The following is a 19662-nucleotide window of genomic DNA, read 5'->3' on the forward strand; positions in this document are numbered from 1 at the left end:
ACATATCTGTTAAACACATTAATCACAGATCTGTTTAATGGGGCTGTCAACACTCTCTTCTGCTGGTTTTAACACCACATCTGTCCTTTGTTGCTTTGATATCATTTGATATCATCTTATTCCCTTAATTTAGCATCAACTACTGAAACTACAGTTGCCAGTTCTCACAGTAAAGCAGGGATCTAATAAGAGGTGTTTTATAAGACGTGCTGGGCAGACTAAATCAAACATTGTGACAAATATGAGGCTTCACTTCCCTCTACAGTGATGAAGGTGTAAACGTTACAGTGAAGTTCATTTTATATAATCAATAGCTCGTAAACATTTATCTTTTTTTGCTCCTTTGTCCATTTAAAGATGTGCTTTGTGGTTATTTACTTCTTTAACAGGTCATAAGAAGTCCGTTCAGTCATAAATGGTCTGAACCTTCATTAACAACACAATGAAATAAAGAGGTGCCCTTGAATCGAGCCTGGTTTATGCTTCTCTCCAAAAACAGAATTCAGAGAACAATACTTGACCTATGGGACACTGTGGGGCATCGATGCAGAAGGACAACACTTTGGTGTTTGTGCTGAGTGAGTGTGTGAAGGAACAACCAGGACCAACGGGAGTTTAGTTTCCTGAGCAGGTGAGACTTGAAGCTTAACTCACAGGAAAGACTATCAGGGTAAAATGTATTATTTCCATCTTCAGTTCAAGCAGCCAGACGTTTTGGTTCTGATGTGTGATTTCAAATCGATTTCACAGGTTTATCAGCATTCATCTCCATTTTCTGTCCAGGGAAGCATATCACTATGACCACCTGCTCTGACCCATCCAGGGATTTGTCCAGAACATCCCACAGCCGCTCGACTGGACTGAGATCTGGGGAACAAGGAGGCCAAGTCAAACACCTCACACTGCTGTTGACGTAGCCTGACTTGAAATGGCCAGTATGACCTCAGGACTGGTTATCCTGACCACTTCACCTGTCGGCGGTCAGGATGTTATGTCTGATCGGTGTACTCGGGTATATGGAAATCACACGTGTCATCCCACCTGAGCATGAGTGCACGCTTTGGACTAAATAACTCGATCAGTGTTAAAGTGCAGTGTGCACAGGCAGACCCTCAGTAAGTGCAGCTGAACATGTTGTTGTTGTTGTTTTTTACACCAACACACCATAAAGGAGAACATAAAAACAATGACGCACTCCACCTTAAACTGGTTCGCGACTGTTTTCTTTGCAAGTATATTATTATCGCCCAGTAGAGCGATTCTGAGTGGACACACAACAGGATGACAAGTGCAGACATTCAGGAACACATCTCAGAGAGGTATCCTTGGCAGACTGTCATGGAGTTCAGACATGCGTACATGGCGAGTGATCACATGTACACGCACAAACACATCGCCCCGCTTCCTGTCTGCACAAACAGAGTTTCCTATGGGGCTCAGGGTCAGAAGCTCACGTCTGTACGTGGAACTTCCCGGCAGCCGTTGAGGAAACATCAGTCGACGCGAGTGGAAAGAGACACAAGAGGGAGAAAGGCATAAAAAGCAACATGAAAAGGAAGAAGACGTAGGAAAAATGAAGCGGCGTTGTGAGACGGGCGGACCGGAGACAAAAGCAAATGTAACCAAATGAAAAATGTGATGTCTGTGCAGCTAAAAATGATAGTTATCACCATCTGCGACAGAGCCACAGGTGTGCAGCACAACTAGGATGAAAGCAGAAGGGAACAAAAAAAACAAAACATTTATAAAATGAGTCACTGTGTCAAGCAAATATCCTAAAAAACCATCAGGAGACAACAAAGACGAAAAGAGCAACAGTTGCGATTATGAGCCGTGCATGCAAAACAGCTAATCATGCAAAGTCAGAAAAAGATGGAGAAATGGAATCAAAGTGGTTTAAAGACGTCTTTATTGTTAAAAGCAGTGATGAAATTCAGCACAAACAATGCAGCAGAGGAAGACTGGAAGGAAAGACCCGATGAATAATATCTGCTTCACAACGGCCTCAGCCGAGTCGTCATAATGACGTTATCTGAAACACTCGGTCACATGACTGCTTAGTTAAGTAAAAAAAAATAAAGGAAAGGCAATATCACTGAACAGGAAGTGTATCGTCTTTTAGGTCACGCATCATCCGGGCAAGTCTGTTGATCGGACCAAAAACAACATTATGAAAACAAAATCGTTAATAAAAAGCCGGACAGCGCCCCTCTGAGCACACGTCTTTCACTGTGACTGGCTCTTACCATTTCTCTGGGTAGGAACATGTCTTCCTGCCGGAGGACCACCAGAGACACGCTCTCGCCCTGCCGCGTGCTGCGCAGCATGCACACCAGCTCCTCCTGGCCCACACCTGTGATATCCACACCGTTTACCTACAAACGCACACACAGAGTCAAGACACCGCCACCATCGTCCCCATCGTGTTTTGTTATTCTGGCTCAGACTGTGCTGCACCTCGAGTATGCGGTCTCCAGACTGAAGGCGTCCATCTTTCACCGCAGCCCCGCGGGGAAGAATGTTTTTCACTAGAATCGGACCGGGACCGTGCACCGAAGAATCTCTGGTCACTACAGTAAATCCAAGACCTTCTGGACCTACACACACACACACACACACACACACACACAAATGAATGAAGAGGTGAATTATAGCGAGTAGCCACAAGTAACAGCTCTTGGCCTATCCTGACACAAATATCCTGTGTAGCTGCCCTTGCTTCTCTATTTTTATTCCCCGAGACTGAGAGTACAAATTTTACACTACAGCCTTCTTACACACACACACACACACACAGGACCTAAACCACTCTTGAAAACTCAAACAGTGTTGTTGACTCAGCTCCTGACTACATACTATAAGTGTGATAATTCAAAGCCTTAAGAGATTGCATGCGTGCGTGTGTGCGTGCATGTGTGCATGCATGTGTGTGTGCATGTGTGTGTGCATGCGTGTGTGTGTGTGGCTTTAAACCCTTCAGCTACAGCCGCAGTTAGAGTTCCTGCAGGTGTGAAATTGTTTAAGGTTTGTGGAAAATGAGGGAGAGATGAGAAAAGGGCAAGAGAGGTAAGAGAGGAATGAGTGAAACAAAGTGGAAACAAAGAGTGAATGTTCCGGAAACGGGGGTGATGAATATTAAAACACTAATCAGTGAAAAACATGTGCACAAAATGTGCACGAAAGCATTCATACACATGCATGCATGGACAAAAAGGCCACACACAGACGCAGGGACTGGTTGAGCGCTTTATAGACCTCATTAAGTCTAGTCTCTTTAGCAGCGCTAAGTCAGCAGTTTGGACCAGTATGAATTCATATCAGCAGAAATGAACAGATCAATAAAGACTTAATAGACCCTGAAGAGAGCGCCTCGGGAAGACGGAGAGAGGAAGGGTGAGAGGAAGGACTCTAAGCCAGAAAACAGTGAAAAAGGAAACTTTTTATGGAGAGACAGCAGGAACATCTGTAGAGACATGAAGAAATATTACAGACGCTGATTAATAAAAATCACAGACGGGCTTCAGAAAAAAAACTAAAAATAAAAGAGACTCTCGTCTAATTTTACCTGAAGCTCAAACTGAGAGCGCACACGACTCCTGAACAAAGAGCTACAAAAAGTCATATTCACAGAAAAATGATGAGTGAGGCTCCGTTCTGTACACAGGTGTGTCGCACCTTTCTTTAAATCGATCCTTAGTCTTCGTCCTCCTCTCTTATTGGCCATCAAGCTAGAGAGGGCGGGGCTTTTCTTCAGGAGGGGGCTCTCACTTTTCCCCTTCGGGGTCTATTTGAAAAACAAGCAGCAGTAAAATTCATTGTTTCACATTTCAAAACCCCAAATAAGAGTGTGGCATTTATTAAACAATATATCTGTTACAGCAAAGTCTAACACACACTGGTCACCTGGGAGTCGCCGTAAAAGCAGTTCATAGAAGCAGCTTTAAATTTAAAATGTTAAACTTTCTAACAACCATCAAACAGGTGAGAAAAAGATCTAAACGTGCTGGAAAAAAACAGTATCGATAAAGTCCGCGTACGGACGCGTGCGAGTCTGGAGAACATCACATCTGCATGACAGGAAAAGATAATCAGCTGCTGCTAAGAAACTGCTGCCGCTATGCCAGCTGTTTTAAATGTCAGCCATGTCACCATGGTGATGCTGACGACAAAGTTACATCTGTTTGTGTTTTAGGACAAAATAACACAAAGTTTGAACCCGTTTCTACAATTACAGCATCTAAAGAATTTAAAGCAACCTAAAAATAAAAACTTGTATATGTAGCACTCGAAATAACAGACCATTGGAAATATGGTCTGTCTTTAAGGAGGAGGCTGGAGAGAAGTTAGCACTCGCTCTAGAAGGAAAGGTGAGGAGACCGAAGCTCAAGCCCGGGCTGTATTGTGTATTGTGCTTGCCTGTGCACACATTAATCATTAAAACTGCAAACTTTTTACAAAGCGTGCACGACAGATGCAAAGTCTGTGTCGGTCTGTGGATGTGCAGCAGAGGAACTTACACTAAAACCCGGCTCGAGGCCGGCCGTCTCTTCCGCCAGCCGCGCGGCTGAATTCTCCGAGGGTTTAAACACAGGTTTGGCTTTGACAGGGGGCGGAGGCTCTTTGGTGTTTCCAGTTCGGGGGCTGCCGGTGGGACCGTTATTATTGCCAAACAGCTGACCAATCAGACTCTTCTCATAGCGCTCTCTGTTGAAAGAAGGCACGACTTCCAGGCGCACAACCGGGGAACGCATCGCCTGACGGAACACATCCTGAGATCTGAGAGGACGAAAACGAGGAGAAAGTTTTACTTAAGAGTCGAGTAAAGTTTGTAGCACATTACGTGCACTACAAGTGGCACACGCTGAACGTTAAAAGGAATCATGTCATTAATCACAATTACACAGGAAGAGCAGTTATCTATCTCTGACACAGAAACTAATTACTGAAGGGTAGATAACTCAATCAGGAGAAAAATACAAAAAGACACATGGTATAAATATGATTATGAATGACAAAAAAATGTCAATTAATTGGTAATTAATATAAATGGATAAATATAAATCTGATTTTTGCAATAGGATCATTCATCTTAAAAGACTTTAACTTTCATTTCTAAGACTGGCTAGTGCTGCTCTGACAAGCTGATGTATAATCAGCTAAACAGGAGTTCAAACTAATGGCAGATATGTTCTTATTTTATATTTCTGTGTGCAAAGGTTAATTCTGACATAAAGACATTATAACCTAACCTGAAATATAACATCCGCACATTTTATAATGTGCCGCTGCTTACTGCTGGCTGTTCTGTGCATCTCGTAATGTTTTTCTCAGGAGTAAGACAGGAGACAACACCGAGCCATGACACCTGTGCAGAAGGCCATCATAATCTCATGATCTATAAAAAAACATCATTTTGCAGGGGATTCGTCTATATCAGATCACAATAAGTAAGTTAGGGGAACGGTTGTGTCAGAAGCTGCAGTACACACCATTATTCTCCTCAGATAACTGACAGAGCAAATCCAGTTTATTAGCATTTTATTTGATTACACGCGTATCGTTTCCCTCCCAGATTACGAGCGCATTATAATGATTAGAAATAACCGTAACCAGACACTATGTTTAGAAAGTCCTGTGTGGAAGCTAATAAATCACGTATGGAATTATAATGATTTTTTAACTACTTAAAGATCCACTCAGGTGGGGAAGTTTCCACGTAGAAGAATCAATCAATAAATCAATAAAGAGTCAGCTGTCATGGAGTACACTCACTGAAACACCTGCGTTCTTATTTATTTAGTTATCTTACTATGAAAACATCCAATCTAGGACAGCAGTGCTTAGCTTGGATGGTTCGGTTTATAGAACAATAAAGATCAAAATTAGGAAATTAAAATGTGAACAGCTGACGGGGTTTCCTGGGATCTCATTTCACCCCCAGTCGTCTTTCCAAACTTAAGGCCGTCACCTTTATGTCCTGAGTGGGGAGTGTGTGTCACTGTCTCCCACACTGCTGTTGGTCTGCACAAACATTGTTCATCAGTCCTCTGAGAACCGCAGAAAATCTTAAAATCTGGGACTGATTTCGGTGCCGTTACTCTTTGGTCTTCCAAATACTTCAATCCAAAACAATCATCAGCGTTCTGACTTTCTATGCCAGCAGAAACTTCAGTGGATCTCCCACAGTAACATTAAAACACTTCCCACTGGACTTCACGACACGTCCACGCTAAAGATGTGTTAGTGGGAATGTGTCTATGATATGTTGTCTTCCTGTGCTGGGCTCTGAGTAAATATTATTTTTGTTCTGTTGTTGAAAATTAAAACCACAGTTTGATGTTTTTTTTCTAAAAAACATCTGGGAACACCTTTTTTTACGAGCAACATCAGACGCAGCCGTAAGACTGGCTGCTGCTAACATCAGTGAAACCACTCTGTGCAGCTGTGCTCAGCAGACCAACGTCTCAGAAAGCACAGCACGATGACCACGCCCGGCTCCTTTCTCGTCCCGTCGTTGCTTTAAGGGAGTGAATTTCATTGCTGTTACAGGGTCAGTGCTTTGTCCTCCATCACTGCGAGCCTGTTCCTGAGTGCAGGGAGCAAACGTCACTAAATCTGGTGTGAAGCAGCTCAGTTTCCACTGATGAAGTCAGATTTGGCAACAACCGCATGAAAACTTGGACTCCACAGTCACAGCTGATGGTGGGGGTCTCCGTGCTGAGAATGTTTTATTGGAACATCTTGGGCACTAATATCAAATCAATCATGGTACCAATTAAAAGCCTTTATGGATATTTTTGCTGACCACACGGATTTCTTATTGCCGTCTACTAATGGACACTTTCAGCATGTCACAAAGAAGCAGTACAGTCAAACTGGTTACACTGGTTACTGCTAACCATATCTGATATCAGGAGCTCAGCTGATAAATCCGCATAATTTTCAATATAGACCAACATCTCAAAGGAGGCTTCCAGCATCTTGTTAAATCTGATACCAGAAACTGAGGCTAATGTGAGAGTAGGGCAGGCCCACACCACGTTAGAGTCCCCCTCTGTGAATACATACACGTGTAATACACATTCACGGCAAACTGACTGAGCATCATATCTGCCAGGACGCAAAATCACAGAGAAAACTCAGAGACTTCATAGCCAGGAGAGCTGAACATGTCAGTTCACTCATTCAGAGGGAGTATTGTAATATTGAATAATACTAATTATTAAACTCTCTAATATTAGCAAAAATGACCATAAAAGTAGACCTTTGTAGCTGGCGGTTCATGGAAATCTGTCCTTTTCTATTATTACAAATGTAAATCCAAAACATCTGCATGGTGTCCGATACAGGAAGTGAGTGGATGTGTGGGCTAATGGGCGCAGGACGCCACCACAGGGCAATGGCAGTGGATATGATAGCTGCATGTGTGTGTACATGTTTAGACATCTTTGTGAGGACAGAAAATTGGCATGCTATTATACTTATGGGGACAAAACACTGGTCCTCACGAGTTTGAAGACATTTTTGAGGCTCAAAATGTGGTTTTAGTGTCAGGGTTACAGTTGGGTTATGGTTGGGTTTAGGCTGAGGGTTAGGGTTAGGTATTCAGTTTTGAAGGTTAGCGTTCAGGTAAGGGGCTAGGGAATGTCCTCACTAAGATATGAAAATGAGTGTGTGTGTGTGTGTGTGTGTGTGTGTGTGTGTGTGTGTGTGTGTGTGTGTGTGTGTGTGTGGTTGCATTGGAAGCATAGTGGACAGATGAGAACATGCCCATTTGAGTAAGAAAGATATTCTAATCAAGCGGGCTTCCCCTAAAACAGCTCCCAGACAGGGACAGGGACAGGGACAATGACAGAGTGTGTGTGTGTGTGTGTGTGTGTGTGTGTGTGTGTGTGTGTGTGTGTGTGTGTGTGTGTGTGTGTGTGTGTGTGTGTGTGTGTGTGTGTGCGTGTGTGCGTGTGTAGACATAGCTTTCAGAGGGATCAGTGGACTTTCTGTGGCCCACTTACACGTATTTTGCAGGATCAAGCTGCATATCACAATATCACACCTGCCATGACGGAACAATACTGAGAGAGCATGTGTGTGTATGTGTGTGTATGTGTGTGTAATACAGTCCATTCAACTTTGTTAATGCTGAGAAACAGACTGACAATATATCACATGTAAGATTAAGGGTGTAATACAGGAGAAAAACTGTCCGTGTGTGTGTGTTTGTGTGTGTCGGCGAGTGCACAGGGGGCTACACACCTGTCTTTGAACAATAGGTACAAACCTCAGCGGTGATAATCCATTTACCTACAGTACAGCATAAAATACCTCACGCGTAATCTCATTACCACAGTGAACACTGGACAGGAACTGTTGTGTGAACTGAATACACAGTGTAATGTGGTGTAATCAATACAATATCCGCATCTGTGCCTGTAATCTGTGGCAATTGTTTTTACGGGTGTCTTTTATCATTTTAATGCTCTGTAATCACATTACATCTCTAAACACTCGTGTTTATGTAGCCCTGTTCAGGCTTCAGGGGCACCGTGAGCAAACTCCAACATCTGATCTCCAATGTTGAACAAATCTTTCCTTTAAGGAATGACGTGGAACAGCCACGCAGAGGCCAGCTTCAACACACACACACACGCACACACACACTAATCCAGAAGCAGCGCTTTCTAAACATCTGCCAAGTGTTTTTCTGCATTTCTTTGGATTTGCAGTGCTACCTCACAGAAGGTGAGACAGCAGGGGAAGACAGGTTTACATTTTAGTTTAGTTTTTTCATTAACTTGGTAACAATACCACAAATTAATGTAATTTTAATGTAAAATCCAAACCTACTAAAGTTAAATGCGATTATATTGCTTCATTAACCAAAAATCACAGAAGAAAGAGCAGCTCCTAAACGTAAAGCAGTTCTTTCTTGGTCCGTACACAACGTGGACATTAACTGTAACATGATACGCTGTGTTTATTTATTCTACGGCTGTGCATTTATTCTAACACAGATCAACAGAGCTGTACTCACTGGCTGAAGGTCTTGTCCAGGAGATCGGTGTCGTTGATTTTCACGATGCACTCGTCTTCCTGAAACAAGCCGTCCTTTCTGGAGCGGCTCTCTTCCTCCACTCCACGGATGTACAGACCAAGAGCCCTGACGGAGAACATGCAAGAACAGAGCGAGAGATTAAAGGACGTTTTCCATGCACAGGTTCACAAACGCACAGAACTTCTTGCATGCAGACAGACGAGTCTCCATATGGTTTACTTTACCACAGTTATGGTCATTTTATCTCCAAGCTCCACTGTGGGTTTCTACAATAACTTACAGTCCTGTGAAAAAGAAAGTTTTCACAGGACTCCCTGTGGTCCTGTGAAAACACCCTGACTACTTCCAAAGGAATGAAGAGGGTAACTGATCATCAGCAAGTGTGAGCACCTCTATAAAAACAGAAGTTTGCTGGTCTGGAGCTTTTAAGCAGGTGCCAACACGATGCCAGGGAGGAAAGATGTAAGCAATGAGCTTATAGATGCAACTGCTGCTGCCCACGAGTCTGACAAGGGTTAGAATGTCATTTCCAAATAATTTGATTATTCATCATTCTGCAGTGAGAAGTGGTAGATATTCAAGACACATGCTAACGTTCAGAGGGCTGAGCATCCCTGAAAATCCACCCCAAGGTCAGACTGTGCTGTTCTCAGAGACATCACAAAAAACCCAACAGCTCCATCTCAGACTCGACAGGCCTCAGTTAGCATGTTAAACATGAAAGTTCATGACAGCATAATTAGGAAAAGACAAGTGTGGCGTTTAGAAGGGTCGCCAGGAGAAAGCACGCAACACGCCAGCACGGTTTGGTTTGCAAAGTTGCAAAGACTCAAGATCAGGCCGAAGAGGAGATGTTTGGCTATAACACAGCACATCAGTGAAGCACAGCAACGATAACAACTGGAGTTTTATACAGAAACAAATCCTGTTTCTCACAAACAAGTCATAAGATCTGCGTACAATCATGATTTAGTCTGCGCTTGACTGTGATGATGTAGTTTAAATGCATGCTTCTATAGCCGCCTGATTCTGTGCATCGCGCTGCATTACGACTCATCACAGGTGATTCTTCTCTCACTCAGCATTGTGTCTTCTATGAAAATGTGGGAGCAGCATTGCATGTTGTTTATTTAATCGCTGCTGCAAAGACTGCCTGCTTACCTCGGCTCCTTGAATGACTTTAAACACAGTAGTAACAATGTCAGGACATCTTAACGTTATTTGTATTAGACGATATAAACACCTTCAAACTTACAAACTGAGAGTGAAATGGTAATATGTAAGAAAATGGCAACAGTTCAGTACTCCGGGTCCTTAACTTGAACAAAATACAGCGTTTGATGGTGATACCGATGCGCAAAAAAGACTGCTGCTTCAAAATGCTGAAACTAGGTTAAAAGGTAACAAAGAGATGAGTGTGTGAAAAAGGAAAAAACAGAGAACGAGGAATTCGAGCAGGAGACTGGTGAGGTCAGGTGAGTCATGAGAACAGTCATAAAAAGTTATCCTGCTTTCCGTGAGGAAATCCCATCCACTGCCCGACTGTCACACACCCAAAGTAGAGCCCTGCATAGCTGTGCACTTATGTCTTGCCTTTTCTTCTTTTTCCCCACTGTGGGAGCATCTCTGGGTGTTTATGTAGTGCAGCGCAGCAAATAACAGGATTATGACGGGATGACTTTAGTATATGCTTTCTATGGTAATCTGACAGTGTCTTTGGGGGTTAAAGTAGAGAATTAGGGTTTAAGTAGAAGGATGTGTGTTGTCTATGCCAAGTGAGTTTGTGAGCACAACTCACCGTCCGCTGAGCGACGAGCAGTAGGGAACCACGTGGATTCCCAGAGGGCTGTCCTCTCCTAGGATCTCCACCATTCTGGTCAGGCTGCGCACACACAGTGAACACACACATACAGAGAGGAAGAAAACAAAATAATACAAGTTCAGTTATTCTGAAAGGAAGGGTAGCTTTGACGTAGCACAGCGACAAGAAAAACTGAACTACTTCAGTTTTTGCACGAGACGAGAGAATTAGGAAAGTCCTGAGAGAACAGAAATCAAGATAAAAAGCTTAGATGTGCCTTAAAAAGTATCCAAATACAGACAGGTTAATCATCAGGCATGACACAAAATAAAAGACAGAGAGAAAACAGCAAGGCAGCCCTCACACACATGTGGTACCACCAGAACAAAAACCTGTGCCGGTCTGGGGAGGAAAAGTTTGGAGAAGCGCTATCCAAGATTGAAACGTCATTTTCCACGGATCCGTTCACTGAGCTAAAAATACTTTTTGTCGAGGACTTAATCCATGTCTGCAAACCCAGGCCGCAGAGGAGGCGATGCCAACACTCTAATCAAAGTCAATAAAAGTGCAGATTGCTGCTGTGTGCGCACGCCTGTCACAACTTTTATGTGGCATCCTTCTCGGAGGATTTCTGACTTGCTTTCAGTCTCTCAGTGTCTCTGTCTAGCTTCGATTATTCAAGTATGTATCTGCTTTACATTCTGCCTGTGTTTTAATGCATGTGTGTGCTGAAGTCTTTGTTTGTTTGATTAGTTTATCTATCAGCGCACAGCCATTAATCCTCTCCTGACCTTCTCTCTGCTCCCTGCGTGCATGTGTGAGTGTTTTTAGAAGCCAGTTTGTCTGAACTTGGTTTTGTGCTTTTGTTCTGCCCTCCCCTCTCCGTCTCTGACTATCTGTTCGTTTTGTCTCCCGCTCTCTCTAGACCATCCATCCATTCGTAAACCCCCCACCCCCCCATCAACTGATAGCAGCACAGATGCTGATAAACTCCAGAGAGGGTTACTGATGATGCTGGGTGGCAACAGGGAAAGATGCAAAGTGTAGAAACAAGTTCTCCCTCTCTCCTTGTCTCAGACACAGACACTCACACAGAAAGCTAATGCTGCCTCATCGCTACTCAGCAGATTTGAGTTTAATCCAGACAACAGGAAGTGAGGGGAAGAAAGACAGAGGCAAGGACACAGAGTGGTGTTTAAAAATTTAGAGCATGCTCCCAGTGTGTAACCGGAAAACTGACTGGATCACACTGGAAACTGTCATTACACACATACGATTTCTCCGTGTGTTGGTGAAGCACACCATTGTGTTGTATGCTAATAAGGAAATGTAAAGTGATGGGGTTGGTGCTACCACAGGTGCTGTGTCAGACCACGACCGGTCATAGCCAGAGGTCATGACATGGTCATAAGCTCTGGCTATGACCGGTCGTATGACCGTATAATGGGTATGACATGTGATTACATGTGATTAAGGTGACTCCTGGACTTTTTTTTGGCTGATCCAAATGAGACAGGCCCATGGAATAAATTGGAAGGATAACATATCCCATCTAAACCAGTCACATCTCTGGATCCTGAAATAAATGCAGACAGCATTAATGGAGCGTGCCTTTTCAAGCTTACAGTAAAGATTACTTCGCGAGCATGTACAGTTAGAAAAAACAGATCCTGTCTTGACCCAACTGCCACCCTGCGCATCATCCTTGAACAGTCAACTGAGCTGAACTCGAGAGCGTAAGTCAACTTTGTGGATTATGAAAAGGCTTTGGATGGTGTGCACAGAGAACCTCGTAGTACCAATGAAGTCGGTTAACTTCCTAATGAGTTTAAGATCCAGACTGGGGTGAGACAAGCATGCCTGCTATCACCATTCCCAATCCTGTGAGTGATTGACGGGTTAAAGCAGCGGTCCCCAACCCCCGGGCCACAGACCAGTCTGTGAGTCATTTGGTACCGGGCCGCGAGAGTGAGACTCGGGTGTGAAATGCTTGGTTTTCAGGGTTTTTAGCGTTATTTTGTTATCTTTTTTTTTTTTTTTCCCCGTTAATTCGGTTTTCCTTGGTCTTTTCACGTGTGTTATGAATAAATCTTCTTTTTTTCGGTACTGGTACTAGTTTTATTTTGTTGTATTTATCCGCGACACCTTAAAGGCCGGTCCGTGAAAATATTGTCGGGCATAAACCGGTCCGTGGTGCAAAAAAGGTTGGAGACCGCTGGGTTAAAGAAGAAAATCACAGAAGGAAGAAGAAAGGAAATCCAGTGGACACAGCTGGAAGACCTGGATTTTGCATTGTTTTTACAATTATTTTTGAAGATTTGTTGTTACTATCTTGCAGCCACCAGCAAACGCAAGAGAAGACAAGCGCACAAGCAGCTGTAGGACTGAACATCCACAAAGATAAAACTGAGATCATGAGAGTAAACGCAGCCAGGACCAAGGACTTTGGAGGACTCCACTGACGGCCTTCACCCAGGAGGGTGTTAGACTTAAGTAGGTATGTATATAAAGTTAGTACGGGGAACGGAGCAGGAGTCATTATGATGACTGAAATTTTGAGCATTAGAGGACAGTTCATCAGCATACGTGCCCCTGCCACTTCATTAGGTACACCATGAACTGCGTTACACCCGTCAGCCGGTTTGATTCATCGTGGCACAGATTTAATGAGGTGCTGGAAACACTGCTCTGAGATTTTGTGTGCTCAGAGAGGCTCAGAGTAGTTTTTTGATTTAACCATGTCTGCATGCCTGAATGCACTGAGTTGCTGTCATGTGATTGGCTAAGTAGATTTGCGTTGGTGTTATGAATGACAATGTAAAGTTGAGATGTTTTCCTGCATTAGTGATCACAATAATAAACTTAACTTTATTTAAAACAAACACTTACTGAGATTTTTCAGCCTTGGTCACAGAAAGCGACCAATACCGCCCTGCTCACATCACAGAATCAGTCTGAACACGGCATGAAAGGAGAAAGAAAGAGGAAGCGGAAAGAAAAGTAACACTGATGTATAACAGGAGAAAAACAGGGACAAAGGAGAAAAGAAAGTAGCGAGCAACCAAGGTCTAGAAGTAAAATACAGTGAGATGAAGGCGGGAGGAGGCACTGAATTAATCAGACAGGGCTAATGAAAAGAATTAATACAAGAGGGAAAATAACATCCACCCCTCCCTCCATCCTTCCTGCTGCTGCGCTTCTGATCTCTAACACTAACTACAACACAGGCACGCACACACAAACACACCGACGCACACAAACACTTCAGATCCATTTGCATTTCCTTTCTCATTTTTTCTTCTGTGAGATGTTTGACAGGCTGCATCAATGCAAAAAATGAAGTCGGGGTGAAAGGGAGAGACAAAATGGGTGAGACTCGAGGAAGGAGAGAGGGAGCGCAACGAGAGAACAAGAGACGGAAAAAAAGAGGCAAAAAGCAAAGAGAGGGGAGCGAAAGAGAGATGAAGAGAGCAGGTGTTCCCTTTATCCACCTGCCACTTCACTGATCCTCGCTATGAGAGACAGACAGAGGAGAAATAACAAAAACAGAGGATGTGCATTACCAAAGCGCTCTCTTCCTCCCTCTCGTCCCATCCCTCTTATTTATCCTGCTCTCTCGCCCTCCTTTTTCCCCTCAAAGCCAGTCTTTCAAGCGCAGAGCGCCAGAGTGAATGCAAAGCAGTAAAAATACACAAAATACTACAGATAAGTGTGAGAAAATACACAAGAACTCAAAGTATAAAATAAATGAGAGCCTTCACAAACAAAAGTACCAGTGATAGTATTTAATCCATAAGAGCAAAGTGCAATAAACGTGATTTTGTCACAGTTAAGAGGCGGTAAAGTTAACAGTAACAACCTCGATCAGATCGAAGGTGCTTGGAAAGCAAAGCGACAGCACAAGTTTGCTGAAGATGTTTCACCTGAATTACCTACACAGACACGTTACCTTTGGGAGGAAAACCCTACAACTGGTGCAGGAGTATGAAGGGAATCAACCTTTATCAGACTGTTTCTGGGCCTATCGATGAGGAGGAATATCAGACGTCTTAAAAACTTTTTCACTTCATCGTTATTCCTGGTTTGTTTTAAAAGGTCACGCTGAAGGATCTCATCTACAACACGGATGTCTAAGCTTCAGGTCATGAACCGCTGCCCTGGCGTTTTCTCGCAAAAACAGAAAGATACAATTTTGAACGAGTCCAGGCTCAGAGGCCCCAAGTCCTGGTTATGTCAGCCGCTCACAGAGCAGTGTGGTGTTGTGGAATAAATACTGATCATTTTTACACAAAACTTCACAAATGTAATCATTTCATTTTCAAAAAGCCTCCTGTGCACACATGTAAAATGCCTATGAAAGTTTAAATAAGCTGCTGCTACATGCTGGATGCTCCTCTGCTGGGAAAACAGCAGACAGACGAGCATAATATTATGCTAATTAATCTCTGAATCTAGATATATTGTACGTGACGTGGGACAACTAGATCCAGGCATCTGTAACTGGTAAGCGTGAGTCTTCTAGTCGAGGCGTGATGAGCTTTTCTGTTTATCTAGAAAAAAAAAAAACGTCTGTGTCTTTGAGGAAAGGGGACTCCACAGGAAGCTGAGATGTCCCAGTTTTCCTCTAGCAGTTGAATCCAGCCTACAGTTGTTTATCTGCACGAGCACGGATTCAGGAAGACTCTCAAAACGTCACATGCACACACGATGCGATCTGTGCATGTCGAGGAACTTTGCGCACGTGTATTTAACAAACTGTAAGTGAACCGAACGAACGTCTCAAATATTTTCAGACACGTGCACAGGAAGCTTTTCAAAAGTGAACAAGTCTGTGAAGAGGAAATTCAGAATATTGTCTGTAGATTATAAATTTTAACTTTAACTATTATAGTTTTACATGTTTCTCTGTATTTGTGGGTGGGCTGAAAAACAGAGAATATACACACATTTACATTATTTATAAATCTGGGTTTATGCTTGTGAATCATATTAAACGCATTTCTAAACCTATGGAGACAAATTTACTCTTTCCTGGCATCGTTACATCAAAACCACATTATTCAGGGCTTGTCTAGAGAGAGCAAAGACTTGTGCCCAGATGTTGCAGTTTCAGGATTGGAGACAATCTTTGCAGTACAGCCACTCCGGCCCTGACAGTAGCAATAGTAAATAGTAGTACTACATTTTAAATGTAGTTTTTATTTGATTAACTTTGGTTTGATTTAAGAAAAAATCTTTCAAAGGTCATTGTAGCTCGTAAAATCCAAGTTTCTTATTTTTTCTGTTCTTAAAGCTGCATTCTCTGCGAGTTCCACCAGATGGCGATAGCCGAGGTTGCAAAAGAGCTGAAAGGTGAAACGCCGCATGTGTTCGCCCTAATTTAGACCATGGAGCCCTACTCTAAAAAGCATCGCAGCTTTAAAACTGCCTGTGAAGTTAGATTTAAGAGTTTTTTAGAGCCTGTTTGGTGCCATCGTGTCTGAGTACAGAGGATGACGACACCACATACAGCTAATAAGTCGTACATTAGTTTATCCCAGAAAGCTGCGTCTGTTCATCTGGACGTTACTTTCATCACTCCAAGTGTTTTCCTCAGTTTTTCTTAGCTGGATGATTCAGGAATGCTTTCAAATACATTACTTTGTGTTCGCTAACTACTGACAGAACCGGTAACTCAATGGAAATGAACAATAAAAAGAAACTCATGGAGTCACTTTGGTGTTGCCCCTGCCGGCAGCAATGAGTTCACCACGGAAAGACTGCCTTTGACTCTTAAGCTGTACTGAAATCATCAGTCGGCACTATTTTATGTAATTTTAATGCTTTTGCAGTAGATAAGCTTTATAAGCAGTGTACCAGGATATTTGGTGTATCATGGCAGCATAAAGCATTCATAGCGTACTATGAACACAGACAAAGATGTTCCCATGTGCGCTTCACATTAACTCCTCAACCATTTTGGGCTACAAAGAAAACTGAAATAGTTCCTAAAGGATGAGAAAGATTGTGTAATTTTACAGCCAACATTACTCCCTGCAGCCTACATGACACCTGGGTGACAGGGTTAGGGTGTAATTTAACCCCCAGTTATATGAAGCTTGTCCTTCTTTTCTCAGTTCACAACATAACAGGTTTCTTACAGTCAGGAATCCTAATATCCTAAAAAAAAAAATGATATAACTGACGCTTAAATGTCGACACGATGGCTTTATATCCAGTCCTTTATCCCTGCATCATTTCCATTTTGCTCATAACTAAGAATATCACAACAGCACACATAAACGCACGTCATAAAAGGACCCTCGGTAATAAGAATAATCAACGCCGCAATCTCGGTTCAAACTTGCAGGCAGAGACTAAATAAGCAGATTAGTATCAAAACACCAGCAGAGTAAAATTCACTGGCAACGAACGGAAGTGTTCAGTCCCCAAATACATATTCATACGCTGGTAAACCAAGGCTAAACCTCTTCCTTCCAGTTTGTTTTCTGCACTCGGTGAAGCCTACTTACCTTTTCAGCTCGTATAGCTTCTAAAACACCTCCGATACTCTGCCTGCCTTATTCACAAAGAAACATAATATAGCTGAAATGCTATTTCAATAAACCAATTTACAGTAAATCTGTTTCCCTGTATAAAAAGGACATTTTGATTCAAACGTAATGAGTTTTCTGGTGTGCATGCAGCGCGGTAAAAATTATGATGAGCCATAACCGTATTTATAGGTGTAGCTTCACATTTAAAGGTGCACGAATGCTCGCACGCAAACACACTCCGGGAGGACGACAACACGCACAAAAACACACACACGGCGCACAAAACTCATACTCTGTCACACGGACGCACGTGTTCCTCTAACGTATGGCTCTCCACTCCAGTATTTATGGCTGCACTCCTCTCATTTTGGACTTTTTTGCAATTTCAAGGATCGTTTCCCCAGCGACCACGGAAACCATTACATCACGTCTACATTACTCACAGATGAGATGGTTGGTGTATGCGAAAAAAAAAACGTTATAGAGAAAATAAAACAAATCTCAGCGGGTGTCTTAAATATTAACTGTTATATTTACTGCGCTGAACGGCAAAGTGTCACAAGAGGTAATCAGACTCAGGTTGTTCCCATTTAGTTTGCCCGTCCATTAATTCAGGAGGCAAAGTTGTGCGTTATAGTAAGTCATGATTTAATGAGGACGCCATAGAAAGGCCGGGAAAAAAGAGCAGGTAGTGCCCACATCTGTCACGGAGGCTGCTTCCGTGTCGTCTACGTGTGTGTGATCTAATTCCCGCGTGTGCTCCGTGGTTGCACAGCCTTAAAAGCAGAGGCTAAGGTGGCACATTATTCTTACAACACATTCATAATTCTCCTTTACAGGTTAACTACATGTTGTCCTAACTGAGTGTTAACTGCACTCGGTAATAAACTTTACATTAGCGGAGGTCAGCGCTGCACATGGATCACTTTGTAACAGCCGCTGACTCATTTACCGTTTTGGTTTTTATATTAGTCAGTCTGTTTGGGTGTGTGGGCACTTTCACGAGCGTTAACAGGTTCAGGTAACGTCACGAATATCAGGCAGTTACTCTGTGACTTTGTTAGGCAAAGCAATCTTTTCAACAACGCCATGCAGGATTTTTCTGGAATAGTTAGTAGTCAGCCCACAAGAAGTCTGCGCTGCGACATCTGACAGAAAGCTCTGAATTTCTCGTATCTGTGATCGTCACTAAATAAATGACACAAAAAATACGTGAAGAAACAGCGAGCTGTGGCAAAATTAAAGTATCACTATCAGTATTAGAGGGATGTATTCTCAACCAAAACAATGTTGGGCTTTCTTTAAACGTCGGGTACGTGATGACGTCCTTCATCTCTCAGCCTCAGCTGCCAATTCACAGGAAGTTAGAAAACTAGATAAAGTTGTTTACCTGTTAGATTTTAATCAGAGGACGATATTGTTATAAAACAGGAAGTTTAACAGAGAAACAGGCTGGTGCTACAGTTTCACACAGAATTCTTCATTTTTATCGTGAATTAGGGCTGCTCAATTAATCGAATTTTAATCTCGATTACGATCTGGGCTTTCAACGATCATTAAAAATGACTCAGACGATTATTAGCCCCTCCCTCGTGCTTTACTCTCGCGCTGCTCCGTGTGGCGAATCGAGCGCACCTCTCTGCATTTCGAACACTTGTCACATCAATTAAGAGCAGCGGTCTCCAACCTTTTTTGCACCACGGACCAGTTTATGCCCGACAATATTTTCATGGACCGGCCTTTGTTGTATTTATCCGCGACACCTTAAAATAAAACTAATACCGGTACCGAAAAAAAGAAGATTTATTCATAACACACGTGAAAAGACCCAGGAAAACCGAGTAAACGATAAAAACGATAACAAAATAACGCTGAAAACCGATAAAAACCCTAAAAACCATACATTTCACACCTGAGCCTCAACTCTCGCGGTCCGGTACCAAACGACTCACGGTACCGGTCCGAGGCCCGGGGGTGGCTGCATTAAGAGGACCCGAGGGAAGCTCGGAAAGCTAAGCAGAAGTTATTTGGAGAGGGACTGCCATTGGTTGAAAAGAGAGGTAAAAAAAAAACTTCAGTGGTGTGGAAACATTATGGGTTCGCGGAGTCAGACGTGGATCAAGTAGACACAGTGTGTAAACTTTGCTACGGTGTCGTAGCTGCACCACAGAGCTACACTGCAAAGTTCACTAAACATAGATGTTTACATTTTTCATTTATTTTTTATGTTGCAAACATTTGCACTGTTATCAGTATTTGCACACTATTTTATATTA

At 42.8% G+C, this 19662-nt stretch overlaps 1 protein-coding gene across 4 annotated transcripts in view; it reads right to left on the reverse strand.

The window, feature by feature from the left end:
* Positions 1-19662, reverse strand: part of LOC102784822 (partitioning defective 3 homolog B-like) — a 214020-nt gene that overhangs the window by 129182 nt on the left and 65176 nt on the right. For all 4 annotated transcript variants that reach the window (XM_087830172.1, XM_087830171.1, XM_087830174.1 and 1 more), the window contains 6 exons: positions 10848-10931; positions 9029-9154; positions 4518-4776; positions 3676-3784; positions 2458-2597; positions 2247-2375 (listed from right to left, as the gene is read on the reverse strand). In XM_087830172.1, the coding sequence (XP_087686298.1) occupies positions 2247-2375; positions 2458-2597; positions 3676-3784; positions 4518-4776; positions 9029-9154; positions 10848-10931 (847 nt within the window). The remainder of the gene's footprint in view (positions 1-2246; positions 2376-2457; positions 2598-3675; positions 3785-4517; positions 4777-9028; positions 9155-10847; positions 10932-19662) is intronic.

Source organism: Neolamprologus brichardi, chromosome 16 (genome assembly GCF_056152115.1).
Source record: "Neolamprologus brichardi isolate AB-2024 chromosome 16, ASM5615211v1, whole genome shotgun sequence".
Taxonomy (NCBI): Eukaryota; Metazoa; Chordata; class Actinopteri; order Cichliformes; family Cichlidae; genus Neolamprologus; species Neolamprologus brichardi.